The 27,058-nt window shown below is 40.5% G+C and overlaps 1 protein-coding gene across 2 annotated transcripts in view; it reads right to left on the bottom strand.

The window, feature by feature from the left end:
• The window catches only part of PRKD1 (protein kinase D1), a 111,881-nt gene extending 85,742 nt beyond the window's left edge, over positions 1 to 26,139 (bottom strand). For both annotated transcript variants that reach the window (XM_087921852.1, XM_026710697.2), the window contains exon 1: positions 25,467 to 26,139. In XM_087921852.1, the coding sequence (XP_087777978.1) occupies positions 25,467 to 25,652 (186 nt within the window). In that variant the 5' untranslated portion in view covers positions 25,653 to 26,139. The remainder of the gene's footprint in view (positions 1 to 25,466) is intronic.
• Between the last annotated feature and the right edge of the window lie 919 nt (positions 26,140 to 27,058).

Raw genomic sequence — 27,058 nt, forward strand, 5'->3', positions numbered from 1 at the left:
CAGGAGAAGCTCTTTTTGCCAGTGGCAAAGAGTCAGCCATTAAAGCTGCTGAAGTTGGGACAGCTCCAAAACGAAAGAGAACAGAAAGAGAGTGTGCCGGTTTGGTGAGAACTTTTTCTTTATTTTAAGACTTGAAAGGACACCCTAAGGGAAAGAAAGAATCTGTAAAAGTTTTGACAGAAGTGATTAAGCGGCGATTTTAAAAAGGAATGTCAAAGTAATATTTTTATTTTTTTTCTCATTGCTGGATTTTTTACACATGATCTTATATTTTCAAACTAGACTGGTTTTTTTCTCTTCTTTTTCTCTATTCTTTATTCCTTTTTGACTTTATAATATTCTAAGCCAGAGACTCCCTTTTAGTTGTTTTTTTTAATATCTTGTTCATTTTTTAATTAATTCTTATTATATTTTCCTTGGAAAAAGAGGGGGAAAGTGAAAGCTAAAGAAACCTTGTAACACTACCAACTAGAGGCTTGGAAGTATTCTATTTCTCTTTTGACCAGACAAAGCTGAGAAAGAACTGAGACTTTTTTTCAAGGACATTGCCTGTTTGATAAGATAGAGGGGAAGAGCATGGGAGAGTATTATTGCAGGTGCTCTTCTGGGTCTCTATCAACAGCTGGAGTCTGGTGTTGAAGTTTAGGAAAAGAAAAAGTGATGTCTTTGGAGAAGAGAGTTATAACAAGAGCCTTGGATAATTAAACAAAGTGCAGTGTGCTCTTTTTATTCTTTCTAAGCTGTGCTACCCCTCCTCATCATTTTTTTATAATAGCTATTTGGATTTTTGGCTCTTTGGAACTTGTCTTTGTTCTTTTTTCTTGTCTTTGGAAGTTAAATTTCTACGCCTGCTTTTTATTTTAAAGGAAAAGCTTTAGTATTAATGTTTCCCTTCCTTCTCTTTTCTTTTTAAGGGAGTAGCCTTTTTTTCTCTCTCTCCCTTCCTGGTATTTTTATCTTTCCATCTACCTTCCATATTGGGTTTTTTTTTGGGGGGGGGGTATTTTTATTCATCCTTTTATATCTGAGACCTCTTAATTGGATTAAAGTGTTGAAGAACCTGAAGAATTTTTCCTTTCTTTTTTTAGCCTTTTCTTCACTTTTTTTGCCTTTTTTAGAATTTTACAACTTTTTCTTTTTTGTGTGTGTTTATGGTGCGTTTATAGTCTTTTCCTTCATTTTTGAATTTTTACTGTCATCTAACCAACCGATTGGATTAAGGTATACAAGAACCTGAAGAAATTTAATGAAAATAAATAAAGATAAGACAAAGATTGTGACAAAGAATATGCTATCAAGACAAAAGGAAGAACTGGCAGACCTATTGAAAATTCAGGTCACGAATAAGATCAAGTACTTGGGGATATACTTGACAGCAAGATGCAGTACACTAAAAGAGAATAATTATATCAAACTTAAACAGCAGATAGCACTAGATTTGGTGAAATGGGAAAAATTACAACTGTCATTAATAGGGAGAATATCAACAATCAAGATGAATATATTACCCAGAATTTTATATTTGTTTCAAACAATTCCAATTAGGCTTGGGAAAGACTACTTTGAAGATTTAAATAAAATTGTGTTGAAATATATATGGCAAGGTAAGAAAGCGAGAATAAAGTTAAAACTTTTGCAAGATGCTAGAATAAGAGGAGGATTTGGTTTGCTTAATTGGGAGTTGTATGACCAAGCTACAAATTTGATGTGGGTTAAGGAATGGATAATATTAAGAAATACTAGATTGTTGACATTAGAAGGACATGATCTGTTGTTGGGGTGGCATGCTTTTCTATGGTATAAAGGAACTAAAACACAGGGGTACTTTAGAAGACATTATATACGGGAGTCTCTGTGGTTAAACTGGGAGAAGATTAAAAGACAATGTTATTTGAAGATGAATTGGTTTTCATATGTGCAAATACACTCAAGGTATAATAAAGATTTTAAAACAGAAAGTTTCTATGATAAACTGACTGACTTAGGTAAGATTTTGACAGGTACTGATGAAAAGGTGATTAAAAAATTGTATGGATATTTATTAGAAATTAAATTAGAAGAAGAACAAGTTAAAGAAACTATGATTGCTTGGGGGAAGAATTTTGGATATGGGATTGATTTAGAGAAATGGCAAAAATTGTGGTCTCAAAATTATAAAATGACAATGTCAACAGCATATAAAGAAAATTTGTATAAGATGTTTTACAGGTGGCATTTCCCCCGACAAGAATAGCAAGAATGTTCAAGAATAAATCCAAAAAATGTTGGAAATGTCATCAGACACCTGGCTCATATTACCATATGTGGTGGACTTGTGCGGATGCTAAAAAATACTGGACTAAAATCTACACGTGGTTGGAAAAAATGACAAAAAAAACATATAGATTTGAAACCAGAGATACTTTTATTGGGAATTTTACCTGAAATATATAGTAAAGACTTGAAATACCTGATTGTAAATGTATTAACAGCGGCTAGGATTGTATTTGCTAAAAACTGGAAAAATGAGAAAACACCATCACAGGAGGAAATCATTAAGAAAACATTGGAATGTGCTGAAATGAGTAGATTGACATTTGAAATTAGAGAACAAGATGATAATCAATTTTATAAAATTTGGGATCTATTCTATCAATGGTTAGACAATAAAATATAGTAATGAAATATGTAGACTTTTAGAAAATAATAAATATATAAAGATGTATTCTTTTCTTATTATATCAACAAAAATGATTCTAGGATAGATCTGGGATGATAATATGAATTGACATAAAACAAATTAAATAAAATATGATCATTTTGTAAAACATGAATAAAAGTATAGTCAAATGACTGATTAATAATGATTGAAAATATGAGATTATATACAATGTAATTATAATTGAAGACTATGAAATGGAAGCGCAAAACAATTTGTAAACCAACCGGCACACTGTATGTATATATATGGAAGATGACTTGATGTTTTTATGTTTTGTTTGTTTGTTTGTTTTAAAAAGCAATAAAAATTTTTAAAAAATAATAAGAAGAACATAATATGAAGCTCAGAGAAAATCATCTGTCTTTTCAATGGGCAACTCTGAAATGGATTCGCAAATGTTTTCTGAATTCAAAAAATGCTTTTATAATGCCCAGGGGTGGGATTCAATTTTTTTAACAACCGGTTCTGTGGGCGTGGCTTAGGTGGTGGGCATGGCTTGGTGGTCATGTGACTGGGTGGACGTTGCTTGGTGGTCATGTTATTGGCTGTATGTGGCCAACTCAATATCACTCACATAAAGGCACATATCTCCTCGCCTGGCCTCTCATGACTGTGGGGATGCTGCAACAGTCGTAAGTGTGAAAAATGGTCATAAGTCACTTTTTTCAGTGCCATTGTAACTTTGAATGGTCTCTTCACACAAGCAAAGTACCAGCAAAGGAGGAGAAAATAACTCCAGAGAAGTTCCTGAGACAGGAAGTCTAGACCTGCCAAGAATGTAATAAGGGTTAACAGAGAGGCAGTTTCTGTAAGCAACACCAGAATGTTTCCTTCCTGCCTTCCTTACAGGATTAGGCCAGTAATTTCTTCTAACAACTAGTTCTCCATACTGCTTAGAATGTTAACAACCAATTCTAGTGAATAGGTGCGAACTGGTAGAATCCCACCCCTGATAATTCCCCTAAAAAAATTTTGGCAGCTTCATTCCATCATCTGATTATCCTTACTTTTCGTAAATAATAATGTGGCTGCAAAACACTAATACAAAAGGTATTTCTTCCAAATAGTCTCTCTGTAACAAGCAGTTCATATTATGGAGTACCAGAACTGCTTTGTATAGAGCAATATACGCTCATCCTGCTCTGAATAGTTCTGAACCTACCAACTGCATATCTAATTTAGTTATCAATGTAAATACTCCCTCAAGTTGACTTTAATGTAACTTCATGGATACAAAACTTCTTAGTTCCAGCATATTTTTGCAATTTGTGGTGTCTCCTACAGCCTGGGATTTCCTAGTAGTTTCACATCAATCTACTAACCAGACTTGATTCTGCAAAGTCAGAGAATTACCTCACTCTATCTAATGGTAGATCCTATCCAAAAATACAATTTTTTTAAAAAAGGGTATCATTGTTGTTCCCTTCAGTTCTACTAGTCCATAGCAATTTGAGGGAGATATTAAGTTCAATCCTGAAACTGCCAGCTTTTGCTTTCATTTTCCATCTGCTTTTTATTTTTTTCCCATCTATCTGTAATGCATCTTTAGGGAATCAAATCTATTTCTCTACGTGGGGACTTCCGGTTTGAAGGGCTTCGACGACAGACAGGAATCCGTGATCGTGTGCGGTTTCTGCCTGGGCTTGCCGCTGGAGCTCCCCGAGCCGGCTGGTTTCAAGGCTAAGCCACCCCGTAGAGGTGGTAAAGAGGGGGGAGACTGCCAGCAGGGTTGAGGAGAGCCGCATCTCTCCTCCTCAGCTGGCCATTACTCCCTTTCCCGAAGGCGATAGGAGCAGTGGTCAGAAATGGCCACCTCAAAGAAGAACCGGAAAAGAATGTGCAGGAGGAAGATAAGAAGTGAAAGTTTTGGCTGACCGGGCTAAGTTGAAAAAGCAACAACTAAGGTACCCTGGAATTTAAATTTCACAAGAAATAACATCGCTCCCAAAGAAGAGTCGGAAGCAGCAAAAGAAAGTGAAAAGGGAAAGGTTTGGCTTTTTTTTTTCTTCTCTCTCCTTCCTTATATTGACAACTGAGAGACCTAAATAAGAAATTGGAAAAATCTGCTTTGGCATCAATAGGCAATTAAGCTGAAAATATAACTAAATGCCAAAGGGACAATAAAGATTTCTGGACATTAAAAAAATTTTCTTCTATAAGCAGGAAGGCAGAGAAAAAGAATAAGGGCAGGATCTGGAAGGGAGGAGACTGCCTAGACTTTAAAAGAATCTAAAGTAAAATTTCAATAATACTTCTAAAAGATACATTTTAACTGAAACTTTGCAACTAAATAGTAACCCCAGGAAGAGAAAGTGGGGGAAAAAAGAAAGAGCAAAAAGAAACAGCTTGCGTGTATTTGGATTACTTTCGGATTTTTGGTTATTATATTTGAATGACTAAAATCAATCGGGTGGTTGTTTAAAAACTTCTACAATGGCATCACTTTGGGATGAATTGAAAATGGAACTTAAAAAGTACAAAGAAGATGCACAAGAAGGGAAGGGTTCTTTTGGCTTCGTTTTTCAATTCTTAGAAATGGAGATTTGGAACTTTGAGAAACAACAAGAAAAGACTGCAAAACAAGAAGACTGGGACAAAGAAGAAGCCATCTTTAATGAACAAGTAGCTCTATGTGGGGAAGAAAAAGGAAAGGGGGGAAAGAGGATGGAGAATTTAAGACTTAAAAAAACAACCAAAGAAAAGAAAAATAATTTGAAAAATAAGTATAATACTGGAAAGAAACAGAAAAGGGGAATACAGAAGAGGGAAAGAGAGGTAGAGAGACAAAGGGGTAAAAAGGGGAGAGAGAAGAAGAGAGGGAAGAAGGAAAGGAAAAGAAGTTACAAAGGTCCGGAGCAAGATATAAAGAAACAGGACCTATTTAGAGATAATGGGTGAAAATCTAACTGAAAAAAGGATTCTGTAAAGGTACATAAGATTGTATTGTTATATTTGTAATAGAAATAACTTTAGATAATTGGAAACAACATATGATTAGAATAAGGGATAAAATAGTTAGTGTAATTTAGTGAAATGTTTGTGAATAAAGTAAATGAAATAAAATAAATGAGAAAATTGAATTAGGAAGGAGTGGGAACATTTTAATTAGAATGTTTTATAAAATATAAGTGAAGAGATGGGGGGGAATTAATTATGGAAAGTTTATAATTGTTCCCATAGAGGTATGATATTTAATTGAAAAGTAATGTGAGAAATGTTAAGACTTTAATGAATATTAATATTGATAGAATTGCATTGGAATGGAATGTTGTTTTAATTATATACATTTATAATTTTTTCCTTTGCTTTTTTTTTAAGAATACTGTGCATAGTTTAAGAATGTATCAAGCAGAATCCAAATGGAAGTTATGTATTATAACTTTAGGGGAAAGATATAAAGGCATCATACTCCAATCAGTAACTACAGGAGAAATTTTGTTTAATGAGAAAAGATAATAGACAATTGAAATAGGACAGACAAAAAATATAAATATAATGATTTGAATTGAGATGAAATAAATAAAATAAAATCAAGAAGATTAAAAGAGGGGAGAAGCCATGTAGAAAATGTAAAATAGTAATAAGATATGGAATAGAATATAAAAATAAGCATGAACTTGAATTTGTCTCCGTACGAAGAAATGTAACCCAGGACTGCTTTCAAAAAAGATGTTTTAATTGTATTTCTTTTCTTTTTGTGAAAACTCAAATAAAATTTACAAAAAAAAAATCTATTTCTCTACGCTAAAAATATTTTGCTTTTTCATATAAAAAGTATGTATTCTTGCTTATTCCATAAGTTACTACTACTTGCTGTTTTACAGGATTCATTCCCCACTCCTGTCATTGTACTATTTTGCCTTAAAAAATGGATGCTCATTTTTTTCCAAAACTGAAATAGAAAATGGGTACAATCAAAACTGATAATAACCCTAGTTTGAATTCTTTCCACATTCCATTCAATCTATGAAACAAATAAAAACCAAGATTAGTTTGCAGAGTATGATGAGTGCACACACACACACCCTTCAGCTGCAGTTCTCTTTCACACGCATCCATGCATACTAATATCTTAAAATGTGATGCTGGGAATTGGAGACAATTACTTCTACGCTGCAAGGCATTTGTAAGATGTCAGTAATATCAGAGCAAACACCATGACAGTCAGATCCAAAATGTTCACTTCAGCAAATCAAATATTTAGTCACATGAGCTGCAGATGTCAGGGGGGAAAATGGAGTGGGGAGGGCAAGACAATATGCACAGTATGTCTCAGATTGGGCTATTTTTGAAAACTTCAATAGGCGCGCTATCAGTTCATCTTGAAATAAAATAATCAAAAACACAAAAAGCTCTGCTGTTTGCAAGACATCAACTACAAAGTTTGATATATTTATCCAAAGATATAATATTTTAATGTGAATTATCTCATCCTGAAAATGAAGAGCATTAATTTCACACAGGAAGTACTCAACATATGGCCACAATTGAGTCCAAAATTTCTATTGTTAACTGGGTCATTTGTTAAGTGAATTTTGTCCCATTTTATGACCTTTCTTGCCTCTGTTGTTAAGTGAATCAATGCAGTTGCTAAGTTAGTAACCCTGTTGCTAAGTGAATCTGGCTTCCCTGTTGACTTTGCTTGTCACAAGGTTGACAAAGGTGATTATGTGATCTTGGGACACCACAACGGTCATAAATATGAACCAGTTGCCAAGCATCTGAATTTTGATCACATGATAATGGGGATCCTGGAAAGGTCAGAACTGTGAAAAGTGGTCATAAGTCACTTTTTTCAGTGCCGTTGTAACTCTGAATGGTCACTAAACAAATGGTTGTAAGTTGAGGACTACCTGATGTTCTGCCTTGTCTACTGATCAAAGTAACTTCAAAGGGGGATAATTCTTCTATTGCTTGTATTACTAAAACTTTCATAAAACCACTTGCTTTTGCAAGAATCACAGGACATAGTACTGTTGTGAGTCACCCACAACTCTGTTTTGATGGGCAGTTATAGAAATCTTTTAAATAAATGAATAAAACATAGGCACTTCAGGGCAATCAACAACACTACTAGATGACAGGTAAGGTTAACCAACCAAGAGGAATAATCATCAAATATACTACCTCTTCCACAATACAAACTTTATTCATTCTGCTGAATTTGTCAGTAGCTTTTTCAAACTTTGATATCAGCAGCAGTATAGATATAGCACCAGGAATTATTGGATATTAGAAAGGAAGAAAGATGTTTTCAGATAACTTTCTGTATGATTATGCATTACGTTATTCATTGAAATAAAAATACTATTTTTAAAACCTTCAAATAGAGCTATTAGTATTAGTAAGGAATTGACAGGTTTTCGTGGAAAAACTGCCCAGCTGGATACATATTCAGGAAAAGCACAGCAATTTACAAATCATTCAAATAGAGGAATTTACTAATCATTGTTGGATATAGAACAAAAGAAGCTGCCTTACAGTGGGGTTTCTGGATTTGGGGAAAACTTCAGATCTGCACAATCTCAAGCCATTCTCCTGAGACCATGAAGTTGGAATATCTTCACATAAATATGAGTACTATCTATCTAGCCATTATCACTCCTGGTAGATATTAAGAAAGAAAACTCAAATGCCCTATAGTTCTCAAGCAGCTAAAAACAAATAGTTGAAACTAGACAGAACACTAATCGATGCTACAGTACATTTAAAATATGGCATTTCTGTATATCCCTATTTTAGTTTAAAATAACCATTAAAAAAAAAACAACCCTAGCCTTGCAACAATTTACGATTTAGTCTATGAGTTCTTAACACTTGCCCAAATCTGCTCATTGGTAATCGGGTGGGGGGACCCACAAGATATCCAGTTCTTATATATTATCTGTGTTATATCTGGGAGGACGGTTCAAGAATGGAGGCAAGACTCAGATAGTAACTAAAGCTCTTTATTTGTGACTTCAGATCTGAGCAACTAACCCCAGCCGCAGCAGCCCCTTATATAGGGCTGGCTGTGGCTAGGCAGCCAATGAAGGCGATTTGAGTTTGCCGCTCTTGGCAGGGCCAATCGCAGCAGCCTGTTTACTGGCCAATCGCATCAGTCTATGGTGACCAATCACGATCGGCTTTCAGCGGGCCAATCAGATTTGCAGGCTACGAGCCTGCTAGTCCGGAACACCCCTCCCCTCTCGGTTCCATTTAAGGGGTGGCGTAATATAGTCTCTCAGGTAGGCAGGTCTTCGCACCTGTCTGCCTGACTTACGCAGTTCCGCTTGACCCTGTTCAAACCCGGGTTCAGATGGACTGTTTGCTGGATCAAACAGGAACGGTGAACCAGTGTCATGGTTAGGGCTCTCCTCTGGTGCTCCCGGGGTGATGGAGTCCTCAGCCTCGCTATTACTGCCATGGCTCCCGGGGCTCGCTGAACCTGCCTGGCTGCTGCTTCTTGGCGAAGCGTTCGACTGTCCAGTCTCAGTTGCAGCTGGTGAGTGTTGCCAACCATGGTGCGGTGATCTCGGTGATAGCTCGGAATAGACAGGTGTTGGTTCTAATTCTGAGTTCACTGCTTCCCCTCCCCCCCTAGTGTCAAAGTTAGGGTCAGGGTTGGAAGATGTGGTTAGTCTGGAGCACAGTTGGTCAATATGGTGTTTCCATGGTCTGCCATCAGTGGTGAGTAGACGGTAGGAGCGGGGGCCCGTAACTTGAGTTACCTGGGCAGGAATCCAAAGGGGATCCCCAGAAAAAAAATTTGCGAAAACAAGGTCTCCTACCTTGAAAACACGGTGCTTGCTGCTGGAACCCAGGGGCTTTTCCGGGGTCTAGGCAGGGTGCAAATGATCTAGAGGCGATCTGAGTTTCCTGGCCATCAGGAGTTCAGCTGGGCACTTGTTGGTCGTGCTGTTTGGTGTGATGTGTTGTAGGAGCAGCATTCTAGTGACTTTGTCGTGGATGTTGCCTTGATCCATTTTCTGCAGGGTTTTCTTTGTAAACTAAACCATTCGTTCAGCCCTACCATTCGCCGCAGGATGAGCCGGCGATGTGAGTGCGTGTCGGATGCCCCGTTCCGCTAAATACTGTTCAAAGGCTAAGGCAGTAAATTGGGGCCCATTGTCAGAGACCAGGACATCTGGTAACCCGTGTGTGGCGAAGAGTCTGTTCAGTTTTTTAATGACCGCCTCAGTAGTGGTTGCTTTCATTTTATTGACCTCAAGCCAGTTTGAGTAGGCATCAACAGTTATTAAGAAGGTGTGGCCTCTCGTAGGTCCCGCAAAGTTAATATGAATGCGAGACCAAGGACCCCTGGGTGTTTCCCATTCTGTTGGTGGGGCTTTAGGTGGAGCAGAGTGGTTTTCCTGGCATTTGTTACAAGAGGCGACCCAGGTTTCGATTTGTTTATCTATACCTGGCCACCAGGCGTAACTTCTTGCCAGTGCTTTCATACATACGATGCCCGGGTGTCCATCGTGTAGCATTTGCAAGACCCTTTTTTGTAACTTAGTTGGTACAACAACTCGGTCTCCCCACAAAACGCACCCTTTTTGTGAAAAAAGTTCCGTTTGTCTGTTTTTAAACGGCTTAAACATTTCCGTAGTGTCGTAATCTGGCCATCCCCTCTCCACCCAGCCAAGAACTCGTGCCAAACAAGAGTCTCTTTTGGTTTCAAAAGCGATGTCTTGAGCCATTAGTGGAGGTGATGGCATTGTCTCTATTTGCAGTATGGGGAGTGTGGGAGCTGGGTCTTCCTGTGGCTCGGGTAGTGGTGAGCGGCTCAAGGCATCTGCATGGGGAATAGATTTCCCGGGGCGGTACTTTAATTGATAGTCGTAGGCAGCGAGAAATTCTGACCATCGCGTCATTCTGGGGGAGAGAATGTGTGGAGTAGGTTTGTCACCCGCCAGGATCCCAAGTAGTGGCTTATGATCCGTTATAATAGAAAATGGTCTCCCATAAACATATTCATGAAATCGTTTTATTGCAGAGACAATTGCAAGGGCTTCCTTATCTAATTGGCTATAGTTTCTTTCTGTTTTTGAAGGAGTTCGTGAGAAAAATGCAATTGGTGCTTCTGAGCCGTTTGGTAGGACGTGGCTCAGGATGGCCCCTACCCCAAATGGTGAGGCATCACACGTGACAGTCAAAGGTAGTGTCTCGTTATACTGAATTAGTACTGCCTTTGATGTAAGGAGGTCTTTTACTTGCTGGAAGGCGTGTTCCTCCCGACGTCCCCAAATCCAGGATGCCCTTTTATCGAGTAGTCTATGAAGGGGCTCAGCAACAGTCGCCTTCTGGGGTAGGAAGATGTTATAAAAGTTAATAAGTCCCAGGAAGGCTTGGAGGTCGGGTTTTTTTTTAGGTCTTGGGGCATTTTTGATAGCTGCCAATTTTTTTTCTGTGGGGTGGATTCCTTGCTTGTCAAGGAGGTAGCCAAGAAACTCTACCCTTTCTGTGCAAAGCTGGCACTTTTCCTTCTTAACCTTGAGGCCAGCATTTTTGAACCTCTGTAGGACTGTTCTGAGACGTTTTTCTAATTGGTTTTTTGTGGGTGCTGCTATTAATACGTCATCAAAATAGGGCACGACCCCTTTTATCCCTTGTAATAGTCTCTCCATCAGGCTTTGAAATATGCCTGGGGCTACGCTTACACCAAACTGGAGCCTGTTGCATTTGAATGCACCACAATGTGTGACTATAGTTTGGGCTTCTGCACTCTCGGGATCAACTGGTAGCTGTTGATAAGCTTGGGCCAGATCTAATTTTGAGAATATTTTGCCACCCCCAAGTGAATGCAGGAGATGTTGAACAACTGGCACTGGGTAGGCGCTCTGCTGTAGCACGTGGTTGAGGGTGGCCTTGTAGTCACCGCAGATTCTTATGGACCCGTCAGGTTTTATGGGGGTGACAATTGGTGTCTCCCATCGGGCGTGGTCAATAGGTTCTAACACGCCTTGTGCGATTAATTTGTCCAGTTGCTCGTCAATTTTAGATTTAAGAGCAAAGGGAACTCGGCGTGGCTTTAGACGAATGGGTGCTATGTTGGGGCAAAGATTAAATGAAATGGGGGACCCCTTGTATTTGCCTAGGCTTTCATTGAACACTTCTCGGAAATCGTGGACGAGAGCCGCCTCCCAGTCATTGTCTTCAGTATGATGGATGCCAGCCACTCCGATTCCTAGTGGCGCAAACCACTGAAGACCCAATAGACTTGGCCGGTCTCGGTCTACGACGGTGAGTGGTAGAATTGCCTTATGTCCCTTGAACGAGACCTGCACATGGTGAGTACCTGCGACTGGAATCCGGTTGCCTTGATAGTCTTTTAGTATGAGTCTCTGACTGCTGAGGTCTTGGAGTCGGATGTTGGGGACTAGCTGCTTGAGTGTTCTCCAGGATACCATGGATAGTGATGACCCAGAGTCGACTTCCATGTTGCATGGTTTGTTTTCAATCGTGACCTCTACTCGGATCTTTTTAGCATCAAGTGATGAAGCGTGGCCAATGATGATGGTTTGATGAGCCTCCTCTCATCTGGGGGCGTCGTTAAACCTTCGGGGTCTGCTGTACTAGTTCCACTGGTTGCTAGGGCAGTCCCTCTGCATGGTGGCATTGCCGTCGTTTCTCTTTGGGCTGCTCTCTCTTTGTCTGGGGCTAGAATTTCTCTTGTTTCTGCATACCTTCACGATGTGTCTCCGTTTCTCGCAAAAACGGCATATGGCATCTAAGAATCTGCATTCGGATCGGGGATGGTTTCCCCCGCATCCGGTGCATTGGTAGTTGGCTTTGCAACCCCGCTGGTCCCGTTGCCCACGTTCTGACCGGAGCCTGTGGACTTCTTCTTCCTCGCTGTCTGAGGATGACTCGACGTCTTCGTGATGGGTGGTTGATGTGTACTTGTCTGAAAGTTTACCAGCATTGTTGGTGGGTTGGCGGTTGGTCCCGCTGGTTCGATGCATTCGTGCTGCCGATTTACGAGTGGCTTCGGCTGCTGTGGCATCTGCTATGGCATCTGCAAGCGAGATGGCCCCCTTGGCCATGATCTTGCTCTGAACGGTGGGGTCTCTGAGGCCAAGTACGATGCGATCTCTCATGGCTTCTTCGAGGTTGGCGAAGCCATACAAACCACCCAGGTTCCTCAGGTCTGCCACAAAATCCCCAACGCTCACCTTCATGTTGGTCCCTCTGGTAGAACTCATGCCTGCGAATGAGAGTTGGCACGGCTGGGGCGTAATGGTTGCGCAGGATGGGAGCAAGGGTGTCCCAATCCATGGTTTTAACTTCAGCTGGCTTGGCTAAGGCTTTAGCCATCTTACAAACGGCTGGCCCACAATGGGTTAGAAAAACGGCTCGTTTCTTGCTGGGCGTGGCATCTTTGAGGTTGTTGGACTCCAGGAACATTTGAAATCTGTCCATGTATGAGTCCCAATCTTCGCTAGCTGGATTTAATGGTGCGGGTGGTATAGCGCTGCTGGCCATGTCACTATCGTTGCATTCTGTCAGCCACGTGCTCCTTCGGCTAGCTCAATTTCAATAGCTTTCATTGCCTCCGCATCCCATCCTCGTCGCCAGAGTTATATCTGGGAGGACGGTTCAAGAACGGAGGCAAGACTCAGATAGTAACTAAAGCTCTTTATTTGTGACTTCAGATCTGAGCAACTAACCCCAGCCGCAGCAGCCCCTTATATAGGGCTGGCTGCGGCTAGGCAGCCAATGAAGGCGATTTGAGTTTGCCGCTCTTGGCAGGGTCAATCGCGGCAGCCCGTTTACTGGCCAATCGCATCAGTCTATGGCGACCAATCACGATCGGCTTTCAGCGGGCCAATCAGATTTGCAGGCTACAAGCCTGCTAGTCTGGAACAATCTGCTGTAATGGAAACACCAAAGTTTATAAGGAGTTGGCTCCTTTCTCTTTCTCCAAAACAAAGGCTCTTCAGAAACACTTCCTAGCCCAAAATGGAACTGCCATCAACACTAGTTTGAATGTTTTGCTTCCTGCAAGCTCACAGCAATACATTAAGAGCATAGAGCCCCATGCACTTATCCATATAACTTTGAGTGTAAATGAGGAGCAATGAAAACTGACTCAGAATTCTATTATTAAGGAATCGCTACTGCTAGCAACAGTATAAATTAATGACAACTATTATCTGTTGTTTCCGCATTCTTTCTTATAAAGCATTGTCCTTAATTTTTCTCCTAGTCCTCAGAAGAGGAGACTAGGCCTTCTGAATACCAAAGTCCTTGTCTATTAGAAAGAATGCACAATTTCTATTCAGAGAGATGCCATGCAAAGTTGTCATTAGCAAAATAGTTCAGTAGCCTTTTCAGCACAGGTTATATTTAGGGAAATTGTACAAACGGTAAGTGAAAATAGCAGCAATGAAAGGATAAGTGGAGGAATCCTGCACACTTTAGTCCAGGAAATCTGCAAAGATTAGAAACTATCTACAGTACAGCAGGCTTGTCTAGAAATCACAATATAGAAACAAGCAGAGAGGTTAAGACATTCATCTACCAGTTTATCTGTTTCCAGCTGAATTAATCAATGTGTGGATTTGTGGGAGTAGCAGAATGTTGGCATTAACAGAAGCTGCACTGAAGGGCAAATAAAAGCAAGATTGCTAATTTTCACATAATGTTGATGAACCTATTATTTATTTCATTTTTCCATTCCCCAATAACTGCCAGTAAAAAGCTTTTCAAAACCAGTAATTACCAGCATGTAGTCCAGCATTAGTTTTTCTTGGGAATTTGCCACTAGAAGGGTACCAGATGGAGAGAACAAGTAAGCTTCCCTAAACTGAACATCTCTTTCACTGCTTTATAATGATATCACTAAAGAAACAGGGCAATGATTACTGAAAACAAATGAGTTGAAAATGTGAAAATTCATTTTTCCCCTAATCTGGCCAACAAGGCTTGTCATGTTTTACTCTTTGTTAATCTTTAACTTGAAGTAGTCATTCTGGTGCTTACAACGACACAGTAAAAAGCTATAATATTTCAAGCTAATAGTCTGCTGTGTGTAACATTTACATAGTTGTATGATCACTCTACTTGAAGAGATTTTTTCCAGTGTTAAAAAAGTCACTGGTTGACTTTTAAATCCTTTTTAGCTACACTTAGATGATTTGCAACACTTAATGTGATGAAAGAAAATGAATACCTACATATGCAGACACTTTTAAAACATTTTTTAAAAATAACTTCTGGAAAACATAAAAGAATTGTTATTAATCACTACTGTAGTATTTTAAGTATATCAAGCATTTATTCCTACTGTTAAGCTCTTGAGTTTTATAACTACCCATATGCTCTAATAGTTATCAGAATCATAACATGCTTTTGTCATTCATTGATTCATAGCTTTTAATCTGGATAGCATCCTGGCCTACAATCTATAATCTAGAGATTTCCTGGTCATCTCTCATTTAACCAGAATAGACCCTATCTAAGATCTGTCACAGTCAACTATGCACTGCCATAAGCTATGATCAACTATTGGATTCTACCTATAATAATGGATTCAAGTCTCACTGTAGTTTGGTTGGCACACCCAAATTCCCATTAAAAGCAATCACTGAAGAAGCAACTTCAGTCATGAAACAACTTTGTATGAAATAGGATCTACTAAGTAGTTCCATGCTGCTAAATAGAAGTAAAACCTCTGGATCACTCTTGATTTTTCTTAGGCACATTTCACATAACAGGTAGATTCCCTTTTTCTATCTTTAGATTGGGGTAAGATTCAAACAATTGCCCTGGCTTACATAGATCTTTTAGCAAGTGATAAATCATTTAAGCCATGTAAATTTGCAGTGCAAGTCTACTTCAAAACACAGAATTTCTAACAGCAAACCAGATTCAGAAAAGTAGATTCATTGTCAGGGTGAAAAACACACAGAGAGAGAGAGGGAGAGAGAGAGAGAGAGAGGGAGACACCAGGTGTACTGTAACAACTTCGATATCAAGGCTCACTAGACAAGCAGAAATGTACAGTAGTTATGTAAAAGCAGAACCCAAGAACCCAGAAGTCAATCAACACAGTCTGAGCTATAACAGAAAACTATTTCAACACTTAACAGTGCTTGAGTAAAGCCTTAAATACACACTCTCTCAGCTTCTGCCAAGCACAGTTGGTGCCTATCAGACCTAATTACAAGGCCTGGCACTTCAAGCCCATATGCTACTTACAAGCAGAGCTATTCCTGCTACATGCCTCTTCCCACAAATGTGCACTCCTCTTTCTGTCGTTTGCTTCTGTCTAAAGCCATAAGTATTCCCATGAGCTAGGCAATCTGAGATTTAATTATGATTCAAGTTGGTGAATTGGGATCTGCTAAGTGAAATAAACTTTTCAGTAGCTAGAAATTCTTCCCTCTTTTCATATAAGAGGCATCATAGGCAAGAACCATTAAGAACCAATCTTTTCAGATGTCAGGCACTATCACCTAATTTTGCATAATGCTTTGAGTTAGAGATGGATAAAATTATTCAAATTTGAAAAGTGTAAAGTGAGTCATTTTAGCCACTTCTATTTGTAGAATGGTCAAATAGCCTGTTACAAATTCAATGCTTTCTCATCTAGGGTTTTGTTAGCACCAAAGAAAATATTGCAATACATGAACACTATCAAAACTCATAGGACCTTCTCTTGAAATATTAGGGCAGAATTGCTCTGAAATATACATATTCACACTTTGGGGGAATCCCATGGGTGCTATCTGAAAGAATTATGAGTGACATGATACTGGTGGGTGCTACATACTAATCCTTGCTCTTCCAGGATATTTGATGGAAGATGAAACTACCTGATCTCAACGAAGGCAGGTAAAAACTTTTTGTCGGTTCCTCTTCTATCTCTCTTTCACAAATATACATATGTACACACACCAGTAGTGGGATCCTGCCTTAGTCGCTACTGATTCAGTGGGTGATTGCGCACCCCTAATAAGCTAATCAGCTGAAAGGTTGAAGAATTGAAAAACTAGGAGCAACCCTCCCATGAGCTTTTTGGTCTTTTATCCTCTTAGCTGATTGGAGGCTTGTTTTCCTCCTATCAGCTGATCTGAGGCTTTTTTTTTTTAACTACCGATTCAGCCAAACCAGTCCAAACTGGTCCGAACCGATAGCATGCCACCACTGACACACACACACAAAGTTAGATAATATAACAGATTAAACATCCTGGTGAATTATGCATTGAAAGGCTAAGGATTTAAACAAGAAAGGAGAAAATTTGTATTCTAAAAATATTATGTAATATATCATCTGAATGGAAGATAAAATTTCCCATCTCATCAACTAAATCTTAGAAGGAATCTGGATCGTGTTGATACATGTAAAACAGGGTGGAGCTTCAATCACAGAAACATAAAGGACACTTTGGGTTTCCTGATCAACCCCACCCCCAGAGACACCACCTCCCTTGGAGCCTTCCTATGCTCTGTCATACTTGTAACCAGAAAAAAAACAAAAACAAAGAGATATAGAAGAAAGAAAAGCTACACAATTCCTTGGTAGTACTAGAAAGTGTCTATCTGAAAAAAATAAGGAGATATTTTTAGCACTGAATGAAAATATTATAGAAAAAGTGATGCAAAGGTTTTTATCAACTTAAGTGTCATTACATTGTACACTGCACACATACATACAGTACCTCAATAAACAGAATGGGACAAATCACCATGGCCAGCTCCCTGTGGCCAACTCATCATGGCCAACTTGCTGCAGGACAACTCGTCACAGCACAACTCATCACTGGATAATTTAATAATTCAATGTAATTGTTTAAAACAAATAAAAATTATTTTAATTTTTGACATTAACATTTCATTCTGTCCAGGGGTGGGATTCAAAATTTTTAACAACCGGTTCTGTGGGCATGGCTTAGGTAGTGGGCATGGCTTGGTGGTCATGTGACTGGGTGGACGTGGCTTGGTGGTTATTGGCTGGGTGTGGCCAACTCAATATCACTCACATCGAGGCACGCATCTCCTCGCCTGGCCTCTCATGACTGTGGGGATGCTGCAACAGTCATAAGTGTGAAAAATGGTCATGAGTCACTTTTTTCAGTGCCATTGTAACTTTAAATGGTCACTCCACACAAGCAAAGTACCAGCAAAGGAGGGGGAAAAACTCCAGAGAAGCTCCTGAGACAGGAAGTCTAATCCTGCCAAGAATGTAATAAAGGTTAACGGAGAGGCAGTTTCTGTAAGCAACACCAGAATGTTTCCTTCCTGCCTTCCTTACAGGATTAGGCCAGTAATTTCTTCTAACAACTGGTTCTCTGAACTGCTTAGAATGTTAACAACCTATTCTAGCAAATAGGTGCGAACTGGTAGAATCCCACCCCTGATTCTGTCCCTCATTTTGCATCCTTTTTTTAAAGATTCTATTCCAGCATTTCTTTGATATTAGTGTAACTCTTTTCCCTTAGCGAGTTGCCCCACAGCAAGTTGGCCATGGCAAGTTGTCCTGCAGGGAATTGGCCATTGTGAGTTGGCCATGGTGAGTTGGCTGCAGCGAATTGTCATAGACTCTCAAAAAATGTGCCAGTTCCATGGCTATTAGTGACTCTCTTTTATGCATGTACAGCAACTCTCAGTATAAATATTAATGCCCTGACACTTCTAAGAACTTCCAGATTCATTTGGTGACCTTTCCCTGATGTGTACCCCACAACAAAAATCCTGTAAAAAATTCAAACAGATTTCACCTTTATCTTCAGTAAAAACCATATACTTTTCCTCATACTCACTTATATGTATAATAAAGAATTTTACATTGTAAGTATATAATAATGGGCATCACAGTCAGGGTAGGCAGAGCAAATGGCTCCATATGGCTCCAATAAAAGTGCCAAATGCACCCTGCTGTCAAGCACTCAAATTCTCAAGCACTGGGGAACTGAAAATAGAATCAGTAGCCTGTCACTAAATATCCAAATGCAAAATCAGTGGAGTGCACCAGGAAGCCAACTAGTAACACCTTGTCCACATGAACAACCAAAGTGTAGGTGTGTAATCACAAACTCGGGTCTCCTGTGGCTTACACATGATGTACATATATTATATACATACCCCAAAAGTTTCCTTTTTCTTCTCATTCATATCTGTTTTCTCCTCCTTGCCAACAACTTAGGCATTAAGGTTAAAGGGTTGACACTCCTTGATTAAATGAAGCATAAAGAAGTGGCATACAACTATGGATAATTGCATCACCATGTTTGTTTTGGTTCATCGAATTCAGGAAGCAGGAGGAAAGCCTGCAGAGCAAGTTAGATAAAGACTCTAGTTGGGATGCAGCCAGATAGCACCCACTCTCTCTTCTCCCCCTCCCACCCCCCACCCCCATTCTCTCCTTCCCACACAACAACTCCAATACAAAGGGGAAAAGTCTCTTCATTTCTTAGTACAAACTTCACAGGACTTCCTACTTAGTCATCCTTTTTCCTGAAAAGGCAGACAAGACTGTTGCCTCTGGAGCTAAGAAAAAACAACCTTTTCCCTATATAATAAATTAGACATTAAAGCATACTTGGAAGTGTTAGAGATTTTACTTCTTATCTAACAGATGTCAAAGTTAATTTCTTCACTGTAATTCAATAAATATGACTTGATTACCTAAACTGGTACAGCAGAGCATGAAGTAGAAGGATAATTTAACATTATCCTTTGCCAGCTTTCCAGAAGTTTTAAAGGAAAAATAATATAATCATGTAAAATGTAAAAATCTAATCAATACCCAATTTTCTGTGTAGGTTCTAGGTGAAGCTAAACAAAATATTTGCTATGGTAGCTTTTTGCTTTTTAATACATTTCTAAACAGAATGAAGACATGAACTTCACCTTTTCTAGTTAATGACAATGACCCCACTTTCCTTTGCAAAGTGGAAAGATATTTTACCTCCAGGCATAAACAGAATTTCGCTGTGATTATTTGATGCTTATGGCAGAAATTATTATAATACATATTTTGAATGCAGTCATAATAAATATAATAGCAATAGTACTTAGCACTTAAGATTTATATACCACCCCATAATACTTTACAGCACTCTCTGGATATTTTAGAAGTCAATATATTGCCCCCATCAATTTGGGTCCTCATTTTACTGACCTTGGAAGGATGGAAGGCTGAATCAACTTTGAGCCAGTCAGGATCAAACTCCTGGCAGTGGGCAAAGTCAGCCTGCAATTCTGCATTCTAACCATTGTACCACCACAACTCCAGCTTTATAAGAAATCTCTAGGTCAAATTAACTTTCAACTATTTATATGCTATTTAAATTAATTAGTTGTTTCAGTTTTATAGACAGTAGGGATAGGTAATGACTTGGATTATGGCAGAAAGGATTACATGTTTCTAAAGTTTGAAAATAATTAATGGAGTGGTTTGTTTTGTTTACTCTTCAGTGTCCATTCTTTTTTTAAATAAAATATTGGGCTCACTTAACATAGTTTCCAAGACAGGGTGTCAAACTCAATTTCATTGAGGGCCACATCAGGGTTGGGTTTGACCTCAGGGGGCAAGGTGGACATGCCCAGAGTAGGCATGGCCAGCTCAACATCACTTGTTTCAGGGGTACCTGTGATGGCCCAAGCACTCTGCCAGCGAAAACAGGCTCCCAAGCTCCATTTCAGCTGCAATGATCTCCTGCAACCCTCTGCCAGCATGCAGCCCTCCCTAGCTCTGTTTTGCTGACAGAGACACTGCGGGTTGCTCCTTTGCTGTTTCCAGGGTGGCCCCATGGGCCAGATCTAAGCACTCTGTGGGCCAGATCGGATCTCCAAGCCTTGAGTTTGACACCCCTATTCTAAGAGATGAATGAAGAAATCATGTTTCTTTCATATAAAAGGTACCAATAATTTCTTAGCATGTGTGTAGAAGTGATTAATACTTCAGTAACAGAATCATAGGAAACTCAATATATATATAGTTTGATGCTTTTTCCTTTACAAGTGTAGAATCCACCTGGATACAGGAAGAGAGGAAAGTTTAAAACGTGCAGCAGAACAATTTTTTGAGTTCCCCCTTCTCATTCAGTATATCTTTATATCTGGGCTCCATTTTTGCTGGCCGAGGGCTAGCAAAAAAAACTAAAAACAAAACAAAGGGAGAAATGTTTCCCCTTTTGCATTTGGGCATATAAAAAGGGACAGGAAAGAAGAAAGGGAAAGAGGAAAGAAAAAGAAGGGAAGATGGAAAGAGAGCAAGGATGAAAAAATAAGGAGGGGAAAAAAAGAAGAAAGGACAATGAAGAAGAAAGGAAAAAGAAGAAAAGGAAGGAAGGAAGGAAGGAAGGAAGGAAGGAAGGAAGGAAGGAAGGAAGGAAGGAAGGAAGGAAGGAGATTACAATGACAGTAAGTGAGGGTCTCAGGGAAGTTCTGCCTTAGCACTTGGCCAGCACAGGTCTCCCGGACACAAGGGGCATCAAGTTGGCCACACCAATCATGCTCATGCCCCCTGCAGCCCTGTGAGGTCAAAGACAACCCTTATGCAGCCCTCAATGAAATCGAGTTTGACACCCCTGGTCTAAATCATCAATACAAATGTATTTATTTCATATGTTTTATAAAGCTGCCCATCTAACACAAGTGACTCTGGGTGACTTACAAAGATTGAACATAGAAAAATCCCAACATATAACACCTGGCAACCAAGGATAAACAATAACACCACTCACCAAAAAAAACACATCAGCCACAACAGAGTTCATCTACCTTCCTAGCCTTAATGCCTGGGGAAATAGCCACAAGATGCTTTCTGAGATGCTAACAGGGCTGGGGACATCTGAATCTCCAGAAGGCTGCTGTTCCACAAGGCAGGCATTGCAATTGATAAGGCATGGGTCCAACACTCATCAGTATGTCACTGTTTGATAGAAAGGATCCAGATTTACCCAAGGCCCATCATCCTGCACTCATTACCACTATTCCCACAACACAAAAATCCCTGACATCTTCTTCCCCAGAAAATATAATCACCTTAATGGGCCACCAATGTATAAAAGGGAACAATTGCACCTAGGATGGGATGCCTTTTTTTTCTTGTTTAAGCTGTGAACCTGATATTTCCTACCCTATGCCACTTTCCTTCTATTTCTACACAAGCTGCAGTGGAAAAAATGAAGCATGCTTGTTGTTCCATATTAGCAGACTTGAAACCTTGCATTCCCATTGGTCCGTTTTAACCGCTACCTGATTGGACAACCAGGGCGGTTATGATTGGCTTGCTAAGAGCCTGCCGCGATTGGTTGAAACCAAGCACGGGAGACTTAAAGCAATGTCATTGGCCGCCAAGTCCTGGCGAGCTCTATAAAAGAGCCGCCGCGGCTGCTATTCTTTTAAGCTTGTTCTAGCCGATAAATAAAGAGCTGTTGTTACTGAACCGGAGTCTCTCATCTTTATGAGCCCGACCTTCCGAACTTAACACTTGTTTTGTTTTTAAAAAGGAGACATTGATTTTTGTCCATGAATCATTTGAATTAATAAATAAACTTTAAAGCCCAATCATTTCCATCTTTATGTGGACTCATAACTAAGTGTGGAAAAGTTCACAATCTAAGTAATGGAGCAAAACTAACATTAGAGGCAGGGTATGGGCAACTCATCACTACTTAAACCAGATAAAGTCAGATACTAAAAAGCCTATCTAGATGTAAAAGAAAACCCTAAAGTTGAAGGACAGTTGATCCCATCACTCCATAAGATGCATTTAACTGGATCTGAACCCAATTTTATGGCAAACCTTCCTCATCAATAATGAGTCATCAATAAGGAGATGGAAGGACTATAAGAGAAGCATATATTTTCATCTCAAAGTTCTAGAATGCAAAAATCTGAACCATCACTGGATGGCTACAAAAAGTTAGTGGTTTCTGCATCTCTTTGGTTTTTTATTTATTTCTTTTTTTCTTTTCTTTTCTTTTTTTGCAGAAAGTACTAACTCTTTACAGCCATAGTCCACTGATCAAGTTCTCCTCTCAAAGTTTATTATGCAAAGAGGTCACCTGAAAATTCCCCCAACTGAAATTCAGCACCAACATTTCTAAAAGGTTCCTATCCACTCTGACATCATATTTTTGTCCTGAACAAAAAACCCTGACATACTTATCCTAATCATTTGCATTAAATTCAATTTGGTACCAAACATAAACATTTCCTAAGCACCTAAAAGTTCACTGAGCACAATACAGGTGTTAGAAAAGAAGACTTTCTTATTTCTGATATGTATACCTGTCATTTTTCCTTCAGTGCCAAAGATGTTTAAGCCTCTGCTACGGTATTTCCCTTAACAAGGAGTCAAAAGTATCTGTAGTGTAGTTAGGGAAGTCCCCAATATAAAAGGGTAAAATCCAAAAGTATTTTTGGCTTCCATTATCAGGTTTTTGGTTGCAAAAGTTTGAGATTTCTGTCCTTATGCCCATAAGATTTGATATTTTTAGGGCATGCCATTGATTTCTAACAGCTTTTTTGCACTATTCATTATTTCCTAATATGAAGTGCTTTAGTACCTTACCCAATTTCCACATTAAAATTTAATGACCGGCCCCTTTTTGTTTCTAAGTACTTACACCTTTCTGTTACTGATGATGATGTTACCTAGTCTGGTAATGAAATGTCTGCAAGCAAACAACCAAGGTCAGAGATCACTAAGGCCTCCATAGTTCAACCCTGAGCTACATATATTGTTTTCTACAGTATTGACAGGACAGGAATCTGTCACAGGCTATATCTACCTGTTGATTTTGTCAACAATAGCATTCCTTCTTAAACAGGTAGAACACACACATGTAAGAAAGTATTAGGCAAAACTTTTTTGGACCCTCAGTTGCAAATCCAAGGTTACTTGATTACGAAAGTGGACTAGGGTATTGATTAGGAAAGAGAGTTCATTTCTTTGCAAATCCCTTTACTTTCTCATTAGAGGTATTTTGAAAATTCCTTCTGGACACCGTATTTTTATCAAGCTTTAATTTCTCATTAATATGGCATCATTATCTTTTCACACACAAATACATAAAAGAAAGACAACAACAAAAAATTCAGTGAACAGGAAGTTCAATCTCATGAGAAACAAATGGTAGCTGCCTATGGATAAATAGAAATCTAGGAAATAATCAACTGTCATCAGGTGCTACTTTCTGAATCCATTTTATGCATCTGTGAAAATTGGCTGTTTCTTGAACAGCCCATTCCATAACAAGCCAGTTTGTCTATAAAGTATTATAAAATACTTTTCATATCTTAAAAGACTTTCTGTAAAACCACCAGATTTTTGGAACTGAACTTTACCATATTCAAAGAGGAAGGTGCAATCTCTCCCCAAATTATAGCCTCTGCAATTTTACCACCTTCCAAATTAGCATGGAAACTCCTGGGAACCACAGGAGGCAGATAATAAATGGCACAAATATGGCACAAATAATAGGCACAAATAATAAGTCAGCAGTTCTGAGGTTTGAATTACCCTATTTTCCTCAGCCACATGCATTCATTCATTCCCAGATTCACCAAATCAATACATGTGTTGATGTACCAAAGAAGGGGAAAAGATAATACCACTCTCAAAGTGAAGGAATGAGGCTAAAGCAGATGATAGGGAAAGTGTGAGAAAGGAGGTCAAAATAACTTTAAAAATGTGGTATAGTTGTTGACATTCCTTAGATGAGCAAGCAAAGCTGCAGCAAAATGCACATCTATCCATAAAATACCATGCTGTACATCTTTTCAACATTACAGGCATCGTGCTTGAGGCTGCACTTTTATTCACCATGTGGTGCTCCCCAAATTTGTCACCTCTGTTGCAGGAGAATATGCCTGGATGTTATGAGAGTTCTGGACATATCCAAAGATTACAACTTTGGGGAAATTTCCAGGATTTGACTTAGCAGAGTTTAGCTGTTGGGTTGCTTTGCAAGATTCACTTTTGTAGGAGCAATACCTCTGCATACTCTGGGAAATCACAGATTTTTTTTTTAAATGGATTTATGGAATTCTTTTATTTCAGCCCAGGAGTCTTTTTTTCCGGAATTGGCAGCCGGATTCCATTTGTAAGGTCAGAGCCGGCATTCCACATATCCCAGGTCATACCGGCTTGCAGGCATCGGATTGCTTTCCTGAGCTCAGGCTGCCAAGCGTGCCGGCTTGTTTTGCTTTCTGGCTTGCAAAGTGGAAACTTTTATTTCCCCAGCGGTATAATGCAGGGTCGAGGGATTATTTTGACAGCTGCCAGTGCGCCCCTATCTCTCGTTTTGTTTCCAGCCCCTCCTACTAAACTCTCATTCTTGGACACAGAAGAGGGGGAGGGAGGGAGGGAGGGAGAGGGGGAGGCGCGGCGGAGCAGTAAAGTTTTGTGTTTTTTTTTTCCCGCGTGGCAATCAAACTCTGCCGAGAGTCAACAAATACAAGTAGCCACTACGGAAAGTGTAACCCGACCGAGGGAAGAAAGCAGGGAGTTCAGTTGGAAGGAGCAAAGAAAAGATGCATCACAACTTTACATTATATGCTAGTTCGGGGACGTTAGAGTCAAAAGGAATTCGCGTTTTATTCACTAAAACGAATCCCAAGCCTTCCTGGAGCGGTGACTTTCCCCCAGCTATCTTGGGAGACTTTTCCAAAACGAGGCGAGCAAGCGTGGGCTGCGGGGGCTGGGATGGCAGAAGAGGGAGCAGTAAGCTACCTAGCTTGGGAAGGCCAGATGCTGTCTCCTGTACAAGTCTGACGTCTTCCGCTCCCCCAAATTCAAGCGGGGGACGGAGGCTCCTTACCTTTTGATCGACGATGGAACAAGCCATTTCCCGGACATGGGTCAGGCTAAACTCCCCCGAGGAGTCTTGCAGCAAGAGCACCGGCTCCCGGCTGAGGCCGATCTGAAGGTGGAAGGAGATGCCGCTGCCCCCGCCGCCTCCGGGCTGCGAAGGACTGGGCGGTCGGATGACCGGCGGAGCACTCATCGACAACTTCCCGCAGCGCGAGAGATGTGGCGGAAAGACAGAGAAGAGAGAGAAAGAGAGAGAGAAGCGCGGTTTAGGAAGAGTTTGCCAGGATAAGTGCCGTCGATAAAGAAGCGGGGGGAGGCTTTGGCAAACTTCCTCAAGGACGCCGAGTGGAGCTCAAGCCACCCTTGGAGAAGAGGCGAGCCTCGAGGGGAGAGCGCCTCTCTGGCTGCTGCTGCCACCACCGCCGCGTCTCCCAGCGCTCGGTAGAAGAGGAGGAGGAGGAGGAGGAGGCGGCGGCGGCGACTGGGCGGTCAAGCGCGCTTTGCGAGAGAAAAAGGAAGGGCGGGAAAGCAGGCGTAGGCGCCTGAGCCACCACCCGGCGGCCTTGAGCAGCAGCAGCCGCACCGAGGCGCCTGAGTGGCGGGGCACTGACCCAAACCCAAAGAGACGGACCTCCCCATCGGGTAGCACCGAACAATTCCCTTTGGCGCGCCTTTCCCTTGGCTCTCGCCCCGCCCCGCCTGCGCTCCGCTGGCCGCCGAATTGACTTCCAAGCTGGCCCGACGCTTTGTCCCTGACAAACGCTCCTGGACGCGACCCTGGCCTAACTTGTGGGTCAGGGCCGGTTGCCGTCGCCTGTGTAGTGGTGAGGTTCTTGAGCGCTGAACAGCTGAACGGCAGGTGAAGTTTTAGTCCAACTCTGGCTGGAGAGAAAGAGTCACCTGGGTACTTCTGCTTATTTCATAGCTATGAAAAATAACACAAGCCTGATTTGGAAAAAGCTGGCAACTCTTTCTTCCAACTTTAACTTTGTTAAACTCCCCTAACTCCTCTGCCAAACACCTCTATGTCCTGCCCTGCCTTCTCTAGCTTTTTGCTATCCATCTATCACAGTCTTCCTGTTTTCAGAAAACTCCAACCTAGCTCTGGTTTTTCAGTAATAGTTTTCCTCATCCAGGTGCCTTCCAAGGGGGAGGGGAGCTACAACTTCCATCATCCCCAACCTACATGGCACATTTGCAGAGGCTACCAAGTTGAAAAGGTCTGATCCAAAGAGAGAATGTTACACCCTCCAAGTTCCCTTTGATTTGGTCAATACCTTCAAAGCCGCCTTCATCCCGGCTGCTAATGGTTCTTCCACAGCTGATGCTCTTGTATTAGTGAAAGGTAGCAACAGTTCTTACTAGCCGGGAAGGCCGGAAGAAATTCTGAATCCTCCTGCTTTGTGGCTGCTTCTGAGCCGGGTTACAATTTTCTTGTAAGCAGGAGTGTAAACCTGTCAGCTAATTCCTTCGAGTTGTCTCCTATCCAGCAGAACAGCAGTGAATAGTGCCATTACCCCCACCAAGAGGCAGCCCCATGCAGGGAAGAAAGAAAGTGTGCTGTCACTACAGAGTGGAGGCTCTAGGCTGTCCCTTATT

The sequence above is a fragment of the Pseudonaja textilis genome, chromosome 1 (assembly GCF_049901715.1).
Source record: "Pseudonaja textilis isolate UNSWEBS1 chromosome 1, rPseTex1.2, whole genome shotgun sequence".
In the NCBI taxonomy this organism is placed as follows: domain Eukaryota; kingdom Metazoa; phylum Chordata; class Lepidosauria; order Squamata; family Elapidae; genus Pseudonaja; species Pseudonaja textilis.